At 43.0% G+C, this 10420-nt stretch overlaps 1 protein-coding gene across 3 annotated transcripts in view; it reads right to left on the reverse strand.

Annotated features, from left to right (window-relative positions):
• Positions 1-3175: 3175 nt before the first annotated feature.
• Positions 3176-10420, reverse strand: part of C1H21orf91 (chromosome 1 C21orf91 homolog) — a 25380-nt gene continuing 18135 nt past the window's right edge. For 2 of the 3 annotated variants that reach the window (XM_034792809.1, XM_034792817.1), the window contains exons 4-5: positions 4557-4619; positions 3176-4140 (exon numbers count right to left, since the gene is read on the reverse strand). In XM_034792809.1, the coding sequence (XP_034648700.1) occupies positions 3980-4140; positions 4557-4619 (224 nt within the window). In that variant the 3' untranslated portion in view covers positions 3176-3979. The remainder of the gene's footprint in view (positions 4141-4556; positions 4620-10420) is intronic. The other variant, XR_004648402.1, reaches the window with a different exon arrangement.

Genomic DNA, 10420 nt, shown 5'->3' on the forward strand with positions numbered 1-10420 from the left:
CTCACCTAAAGGAAATAAACAGTATAACACTCTAAGGCCAGGTCTACACTACCCCCCTAATTCGAACTAAGGTACGCAACTTCAGCTACGTGAATAACGTAGCTGAAGTTCGAAGTACCTTAGTTCGAATTAGTTCGAACTTACCTTGGTCCACACGCGGCAGGCAGGCTCCCCCGTCGACTCCGCGGTACTCCTCTCGGCGAGCTGGAGTACCGCAGTCGACGGCGAGCACTTCCGGGTTCGACTTATCGCGTCCAGACTAGACGCGATAAGTCGAACCCAGAAGTTCGATTTCCAGCTGTCGAACTAGCGGGTAAGTGTAGCCAAGGCCTAAGTTTGAGAAGTCCTGGCACTTCAGAGAGTGCAAGTACTTCCAGGCTGAATTCTGAGCAGAGCAGATGATGGATCTGAATATTTGCAGTATAGTTAGAGAGCAGTAAAGGATGTGGTTTTTGTCCTCAGTTATTAATTAGCTATATATTTTACTACATTAACAAGCTCATCCAAAGCAGCTCTACTGAAGACTATTTCAGCAGCTATTGCAAGGTGGGAGGGATAGCTCAGTGGTTTGGCATTAGCCTGCTAAACCCAGGGTTGTGAGTTCAGGGTTGAGAGGGCCACTTAGGGATCTGGGGCAAAAATCAGTACTTGGTCCTGTTAGTGAAGGCAGGGGGCTGGACTTGATGACCTTTTGGGGTCCCTTCCAGTTCTATGAGATAGGTATATCTCCATGTGGATGTAGGCAGCTAGGCCCAAATGCTCAAAGATAGTAAGGCACCTAACTCCCATTGAAATCAATGGGCATTCAGTGCCTAAATACCTTTGAGGCTCTAGGACCTAGCAATTATGCTACTAGATGTTCCTCTGTGTGGTATGATATTGCAGTTGGATTGATTTAATAAAGCTGTCCTGATTTAGGTATATAACAACCTGCAGCAAGAATCTTTGCATCACCATTTATCAGTGAAATGAGCCTGTAACTTATACTGTTGATGGGTGGCCAAGATACACAGCCTCATCAAGGAATTCATTAAAGGCTTCCATATGGGCTGTGTATTTTGCGTGGGGAAGGGCATCTGATTTGTATAATTCTGAATAAAAAAATATGGAATTATTAATGACTTCCTTTGTTGTATGTATTTTTGAGCATTACTACATCGCAAGTGTATTTTATCTGTGAATTTTTAATTTCAGCTTCTATAGGAGGAAGTTGCCTACCCATACCCCTGGACTCCAATCATCTTATTTAAGGTAAAATACAGATTGAGCTCTCCTTTCTACCAGGATTTTGGCAGGAGTGGGTTCTTTGACATAGCCTTAATCTAAATTTGCCTTTTTAGGGGGAGTTTGTTAGATATTTTCTATAGTACTGTGATTGATGAGGCTGCAGGACTATTAGTTTTGTGAAAGGTCTCCAGTTCATTGGTGAAATCCACAAAGGTGGTATTGGTCAGGAGCAAGATGTTAAGTTCCCAACCTTTGGCACGCACCCCACATGGGCCGAGGGATGTGCTGGCCACCGCTTCCCGCAGCTCCCATTAGCCTGCAGTGGCGAACCCCGGCCAGTGGGAGCCACAATCAGCCAAACCTGTGGACACGGCCTGTAAACAAACCAGCCTGGCAGGGCTGCGTGCAGGGGGGGCTTACCCTAGCAGGATGCGTGCCAAAGGTTGCCGATCCCTGATGTTTGAAATATTTCACCAGCTAGCTGGAGAAGCTTTGAGAGGAATTAATAGCCACTATGAAAGTAGGCTATTGCTCCTTCTGAGATTTATGTGCTACTTGTGTACTTGAGAGATAGAAAAGTTGTCTGCTTGAGAAGCCAAGCAGCTTTTTAAATCTGCAGTCTAACACTCGCGATTGGCTGAACCTGTGGATGCAGCAGGTAAACAAACCGGCCCGGCCCGCCTGAGGGCTTATCCTGGCAGGCCGTGTGCCAAAGGCTGCCGCTCCCAAGTCTACATAAAAATCTAACCGCAAAGCTACTACTTTGATTTAGATCAGGGGTTGGCAACGTTCGGCACGCAGCTTGCTAGGGTAAGCACCCTGGCGGGCCGGGCTAGTTTATTTACCTGCTGACGCGGAAGGTTCGGCTGATCGCAGCCCCCCCTTGCCGTGGTTCGCCGTCCTGAACCAATGGGGGTGGCGGGCAGCCGCAGCCAGCACATCCCTCAGCCCGCGCCACTTCCTGCTGCCCCCATTGGCCCGGGACAGCAAACCACAGTGAGGGGGGAGCCCGCGATCAGCCGAACCTGCTGCGTCAGCAGGTAAATAAACTGGCCCAGCCCGCCAGGGTGCTTACCCTAGCAAGCCGCATGCCAAACGTTGCAGACCCCTGATTTAGATGAAGGCATAAGATAAACTGTTGAATTTAGTCTGCTCTAAAAGAGTAAATATTTCAAAATGTAATCAAGTTAAATAATGAGACCTTTATCAATACAATACCAAAAAATCCCCTTGCTGAACATCCTATTCGTTTATAGTTATCTTGATATTACATTAAGGAGCTTTAAAGGTGGTCTTGCCTCCAGAGAAGCCATGTTCTCTGGTAGTTTAAATACTCAGATTAGCTAATGCACCACTGTAATTCTAGGCCTCATTTTGCATGCAAGCCATTTGATATTACAGATCTTCCTCCCTGCAATCACAAAATACCCCAGTGACACTAAACAATTCATAAGTTCCTAATATGTGGTGCTCAGATTTTGCAGTTGTTCACTTTCTGCATCTGAACTACATGTGACAGTCACATTAGTATTCAAACCCAAGAAAATATTGCCCTCGAGTTTGTTCTGACAAGTATCATTTTCTCCCACCTCTTTCCTCCACCCCAGTAGATTACTTCTGACTATGAAAGCCAGCACCATGCCATCTTAAGTGTGTGTGTGCGCATCAGTTTCATTTATTTCAGCTCTAGGAACAGCCTTTACTAGTAACTTTTGCTCATTCTGTTGCTACTGCAAAAAACAAAACAAACCACTACATGTTTACATGTCTCAGGAGAAGGGATCTAATATGTAAAATTTAGGTAAAGAGCAGAGACTGTGCCTTTTTAATATTGGTAAGCACAATAGTATTGGTGCTCCCAGCACTAGTTCCTCTCTACCAGGCTTAAGATACACAGATATACTACAACCAAGTCTCTTCAATTCCTATTCTATTTAAAACACTAGTATTGAGACAGTTAGAGGTATTACAGGTTTATTTAGTTTCTTTGAAGCCATATACTTTTATTAAGCATTGAAAAATATTTCACACATACAAAACCAACTCCATACACTAAAACCATAATATGGAATTTCAAAAAAGAGGTGCTGTGCTTAAGTTTATTCTACCAGAAGATACAATCCATGCCTGATGAAATCACCTTCTTGAATTATAAAGTTGCTAAAAAGTGATACACCATCACAATTTATTTAATGGGAAATAAATCTGTCTTTTTAGAAAACAGGGTTTTTTTTAAACATCTGCATCATGAAAGATAACCATACACAAAGCATAAATGTTACACAGAATCATTCAAACTTTTTATAAAGAGATTTGAAAAAGTACCTAAAATAGTAACTTTTGTTCAGTATAAAATTTCAATAATAAAATATTGCTCATAATAAATAAGGAATTTCATGAATACTGGTCTCCTTGTAAAGCTCTCTTGGTTGGATGTTGTTTGATCGGGCATTAGGTTATTCTTTGTTATTGAACAAATATTTCTGTATCACTAAGACATGACACCTGCTTCAGGGGACATTGCCAATTGTGCGTGAAAAACTACGTCCAGAGTGAACCAAAAAAACCCCAGTAGATTAACATCTAAACACTTGCATTTGTTAGAATCCAAAAGCTGTTGCATACAATTGGTTTTATTTAAGTTTGAAGAATTTTTTTCCCATCATTTCCCCAAAAGCTCCTAGAAGGTCTGTGCAGCTTTATTTAATGGAACTGTTAAGGAAAGTTAATACTAATAAGATCCTCATCCCATTTATATGGGGACATTCGATTTCATTCCTGCTCTTCCCACCTGTAGACACGGCAATTTGGAACAGTTCTTAAGCAGCTGCTCAATAGCAATGTGGCGGACATTGAGTTCTGAGGCCAAAGAATCCTTTTCTTGCACTTCCCGAGTCAGCTCTTCAAAAACATCTGTAAGAAAGTTAACCGTTTAATTTAAAGGGACAGTCAGATTTAAAAGCCATTACCTGAAAATGTAGTGTTAAACTTGGTTTCGGAATATGCAGTGTGATATTTTACAGGTGCACAATGGAGAGCATGTGAACTGGGAAAACATCCAAATATTTTTTAGCTACAATACTCCTTGGTATACAACGCCCTAGTAGATTTTAACATCTAAACACTTGAATTTGTTAAATAATCCCATGCTTTTATCAAGGGGTAAGTGCATTATAAAATGTAAAAGTGTCTTTCCTTTCTCTGCTCTGGAATTCAAGCTTATGTAGATTTCAAAACTTTATCAGTTAAGCAAACCTAGAGTTTCATTTCAAATGACATTTTGTGCACTATAAAAAAAAATCAGCAAGTATTTAAAAATGATCTCTCACCCTGGATTTGCTTGAGGAGTTTTTCATTTAGTTGCTCTACCTCTTCAGGAGTCATCATATTCACTGCAACATGAACAAAATCCATCACCACCACCACCAAAACAAGGGAGAACAAAAAAGCATCCATGAAGTTTCCCATGCCTCAAGATATTTTATTTGTACCCTTAATTGTTAATAGCTGTGTTAATGTTGATTAGCAGCAACTTGTCATGTTTGAGATTTTTCTAGCATGATAATTGCACTATTAAGACAAACATCTATTTCATATAAAAACACTTAGGGGTCGGCAAGGTTTGGCATGTGGCTTGCCAGGGTAAGCACCCTGGCAGGCCGGGCCAGTTTATTTACCTGCTGATGCAGCAGGTTCGGCCGATCGCGACCCCCACTCGCCACGGTTCACCGTTCCGGGCCAATGGGTGTGGCAGAAAGCCACGGCCAGCACATTCCTTGCCCGCGCTGCTTCTCGCTGCCCCCACTGGCCCGGGATGGCGAACCGCGGCGAGTGGGGGCTGCGATCGGCCGAACCTGCCGCGTCAGCAGGTAAATAAACTGGCCTGGCCCGTCAGGGTGCTTACCCTGGTGAGCCACGTGCTGAATGTTGCCAACCCCTGTCTTAGTTCAATGTTAAAAGTTGAAGAGGCAAACATTCAATGTTATGAAGTGCCAGAATTAAAGCTGCAAGAGTGGATACGCAGTTTTTAACTACATGATCACATTAACCCTCCCCCCACTTAGAAAAACATAATTTTCATATCTTTAGGGGCCTCCACAATTAGATGGTGAGCATGAATAGGAAGTGCTATGAAGTTTGTGACCCTACAGAAACTACCTCTAGCCATGACTCCTTCAAGTAGAAAGCATCTGTCTAGAGCTATGCTGGCCTATGATGTACACAAATAGCCCAATGGTAACATTTTTCAAACCTTCAGGAACTTTGAACAAAGTCATGTATTTCTTTCTCTTGCCCAAATCCCACAAGCACCCAAGACAAGCCCTCTACTACCTTAGAGCCCTCTGAAGTGCCAGAAGGCTGTCAGTTTCCTATTTTCTACCGAGCTTGCTTTTCAACTGCCAGTTCCATGATTATTTTTTCCATGTCTCTTCTTCCCTATGCAGCTTGACTGCCCAGAGAGAGAGGGCATTACAACTAAAGGGAAGGGTTTTCAAAAGTGTTCAGTGGTGCCAAACTCTGCTTCAACTGAAGTCAATGGAAGGAGAGTGAGGCCAAAGCTTAGTAGGTGTCTGGAAAACAAAACAAAACAAAAAAAACCCCACACCCCTCACAAGAAAGTGTTTTATGTTGTCAAGTGCAGGGTAGGCTGGGGAGGGTCTGCTGCTGCTGCTCAGATTTCAGAGGCGGCAGAGTGGAAGTGACAAACCTTGTCATTAGCACAGATGCCCATAGGGTGCTGCATAGCAGCAGCAGAAACTTGAAGATCTTAGTAAGTTTCTGCCATGCTGCAGCTTGGCATAGCCATGAACAGCTATACCAGAGTTGCTTACTGCAGACCTACCACCACACTGCACCCATTTACACCTAAGTTCTTGTTCAGAAGATTAAAAAAATTTCTGGCACTTGTTTGAAGTAAAGTCAAGTTAAAATCAACCATGGCTGAATTTAATTTGCCTGAGAAGAGACTGTTATGCATCATAAGAGGGTTGCTTGTGTGTGTGGGGCACACAGACTGGGGGTCACAGAGGTAATGGGGTGACATTGAGCCAGAAGCTGAACAGGGGTGGGGGGGTGCAGGGACGAACAGGGACAGGGTCAGATGTGCCTGACTGAATGGAAGAGGCTAGGGGGTCAAATAGGTCTGCATCGTGGAGGGTCCCTAAATCCTCTCCCCCCTGAAAAAAAACACTGTTCTATACTTCTCCCATCCACACCCAACTCCCCTCTCCTCCAGGTTCACTCTCTGGCTCCTTCCCAACAATTACTTCCCTCTCTTTCAACTCCTATGTTACCCCTGACTCCCCCAAGTCTTTGCACTGTGGGAAGTATGTTTCTGTATTGTAGTTTAAATGAATTAACAACTTTGAGTAATATGCCTAGTAAGAAATCTAATTGTCAAAAAATTTCTTGAATCTTTGTCTTCTGTATTGTTATTGACATACTTGCTGACAGGTATTTTGAAATAAACTACCAAAATAATTGAAACTGATTATATTATATTTGACAAATAAAATATTCAGAATTTTAAAACACTGTGCATAGAATTTTTAATTTTTTGGCACAGAATTCCCCCAGGAATAATTTTAAGAAACCTACTAGCCAGAAGCAGACAAGAGAATCCTTAAACAGACTCGAGGTACAGCAATGTTATAGAAATCAACTCTTTCCAAGTAGCTGGTGACAGGCTTCTCACATGGACCTTGCTAGTGGTATTTCAACAACCCCACCCACCTCCCCATTTTTGTCTCTACCCTCTATGCTAGCAGCTGGAGTCCAATGGCTTGTAAGTTTTGTTAACATTTTCGAGCCCCGTCTGTAATAGCCCAATAACGTCCATAACAAACGTATCATACTGCAGAAAAAACTAGGAGAAAAGTTAGTTGAGAGTGACAGTATTCTAATGCAATCCATATCTGAAATAGTCAAAACAAACATACTGGCCAAGCAACCTGCATTTATAAATCCACACAAAGGAAATCTGTAGTAGGAGTGCTGACAGACTTAGCTATATTGCTACTAGAAAGGCAGGTGACGCTCTGAGACCAGCATACTTCAATTTTGACAGACTTTTTTTTAAACAAAATGTTTAGATTTAATTACATTAATATCCACTAAAGTGACATGGGAGGGATAGCTCGGTGGTTTGAGCATTGGCCTGCTAAACCCAAGGTTATGAGTTCAATGCCTTGAAAGGGCCCATTTAGGGACCTGGGGGGAAAAAAAACAAAAAAAACCCACACTGTCAGGGACAGTACTTGGTCCTGCTAGTGAAGGCAGGGAACTGGACTCCATAGCCCTTCAAGGTCCCTTCCAGCTATGCAATCTCAAAACAACTGGTGACTTACAAACCAACAGTAATTTGTGAGTATGGAAATTTTGTTGCAAATGGAAAATTAGATCTTTTAGTATTAATTTTCTTACAGTTTAAAGCCCTTTTAAGCCTCCTGCTACACAGAGTCATCAGGAAGTAAGCTATTTTTAACACAAGAACTGCTTCATACCTTTGGTTTTGTTTCAGCAGTAGGAGGTCAGACATGTAAGTCTCAGGATGACTAACTTCAGCCAGACTAACTCACAGGCCAGGTCAAGCTTTACATAATTGCTTATTTGCTGTAAATTGTCAATTTGGTATTAAGTGAATCAGGATTCCAAAACACGGGTGGGTCAAATAGATTATTGCCTGCTTTGATATTGGTGGTTCATTAGATATTGGCAATATGACACACTGCAACGGTTAGGATTATATACTGGAATCCATGTCTGAAATTCAGAACTTCATGAACATGGCACTTAAATTATTCATATTTAATACTGTGAAGAATACTTTCAGTTTTAAGGGGAAGGTTTTGTTTGGATTTCTTTGAGAGCAGTAGCCCAAAGAAACAGATACCATCTCCCCTTACAGCCAGACCTTGATATGAAGACACGCTTATCTGCATCCCCTCCTTCCATTTTGAATTCTACCTCTGTCCTCTCCCTTTTGTTTCTTCAGTTCTCTTCCACACATTTAGCTAATCTCTTCTTTCACCACACCTTCTCAAGAGCCAAAAGCTTCCCCCCCCCCCCATTTCATTAGTCCTCAAAAGAGCAGTCAGTATATCAGATGCTAGCAAGCATCCCCTTCCAGCAGTCCTAGCGGGCAATCCAAACTTCTGAGACTCTGGTATCTGGTGGTGTTTCCAGCTCCCAAAGCCGGAACAGAATCCAGCCACTGCCCCAATCTCAGGGTCTGGAGGCACCCTCTCAGGACACAGATGAACTTGGTACCCACTTTGGGTGTTGGAACCTGCTATCCAGCTGCTTAGTCCCTCTGGGCATAATACTGACCTTTCAGATTCGATATGCCTTGTCCCACAACCCACGCAAAAGGTGTGAAGTTTCTGGTTTACAGTTCAACTCTCTCAGGGGCAATGTGGTGATTATGAATGCTTAACACATACTAGTAGACAGGCTTGCACTGATTCTAGCAGCACTGTCCCAAGTGCAATGTCCCTCTCTAGCTCACTCTTCCATTGGGGGGGAGGGACAAGGAGGGTAATCAACTGTGTCACATCAGGCAAGCAGGATCCATCCCCTTGTTCACCCCTGCAACAGCTTCCCCTCATGTTAACTCATGGTGGAGATAGGTACACACATGCATGCACAGACACTTTTACCATGACATTAATCTCCTGCTGCAATTTCATAAAATCTGCAATTCAGAAGTGGTACAGACAGAACCTCCAAATTATCTCAAGGACCAAACACTGTTCCTTGTTCTCAATGGAAGCAGTACTCTGACTGGGGAAATCATGCCTTGTACTGCTTCCCAGTGAATCCCCCACAAATATGTTCTACTTAGGCTGAAGAAGCAGCATCAATAGATACCAGAGGGATCTATATCCAGCCTCTGAACTATCCCTTCCCTCTTTTTGTTTTCCTGTGCTTGTAATGCCTTCAGGGTCAGCTTAGTCACCTATGGCAGCATAGACAGGAACAATTCTCCATACATCTTAATTTTAGAATTCAAGTGACATGGGAAAAAAAAAAAAAATCAGAGTGAGTGAAAAATAAGACTCATTTTTAGGAAGCAAAACTCCATTTTTCAAAGGACATTTTCTTCAGTTCATTCCCAAGCGTACTTTCAGACACTTCAGATTGTTTAAATGGATGTGGAAAGGACAATTAGCAGTGACAAGTGTTGGATGACAGCAATGACCTACATTCACCATAAGTAAAGCTATGATTTAGTCATGGGTATTTTTAGTAAAAGTAATGGACAAAAATTCATGACCGGTGACCTATCCATGACTTATTTATGAATAAGAACAGCCATACTGGGTCAGACCAAAAGTCCATCAAGCCCAGTATCCTGTCCTCTGGCAGTGGCCAATGGCAGGTGCCCCAAAGGGAATGAACAGACAGGTTATCATCAAGTGATCCATGCCCTGTCACCCAATCCCAGCTTCTGGCAAACAGAGGCTAAGGAGATCATTCCTGCCTATCCTGGCTAATAGGTCCATCAGTGGCTATCATCCATGAATCTATCTAGCTCCCTTTTGAACCCTGTTAAAGTATTGGCTTTCACAACACAGCAAGGAGTGGGGTCACCCACACTGGCCAGTGCAGAAGTCACAGAATCCATGACTTCCATGATCTCCGTGTCAAACACAGAACCCTAGCCATAAGCATTAACTTAAAGCTGCACAAAGCTTTCACCTGACCATTCTGGGCTCATTATTTCTCTCCCTATCCTATAAGCAGCCATTCACAAGGCCCTCTTCTGCTAGAAAGTGAGAATGCTCAGGTTTCTTCCACATCAATGCAATGGAAGATTTCTATATAGTTACACAAACCTGAAGTGATACTGAGCAATATGCCAACATTAACAGCCTTATTTAGGCACCTGAATTATATTATTTGCTGATATTGCATAGTATACGGAGCACCATCAAGAGAGAAAACCTGAGGCATTCATATTATACTGTATGGTCACGCCGTGTATGTACCACTCACCCAGAATACTACATCCATAGAGTTCTTGCTGTTCACCTCTAATTTGACTAGATCAGGGGTCGGCAACATTTGGCACGCGGCTCGCCAGGGTAAGCACCCTGGCAGGCCGAGCCAGTTTTATTTACCCGCTGATGCGGCAGGTTCTGCTGATCGCGGCCCCCACTGGCCGCGGTTCGCCGTCCCGGGCCAATGGGGG

This window comes from Trachemys scripta, chromosome 1, assembly GCF_013100865.1.
Source record: "Trachemys scripta elegans isolate TJP31775 chromosome 1, CAS_Tse_1.0, whole genome shotgun sequence".
Classification (NCBI taxonomy): Eukaryota; Metazoa; Chordata; order Testudines; family Emydidae; genus Trachemys; species Trachemys scripta.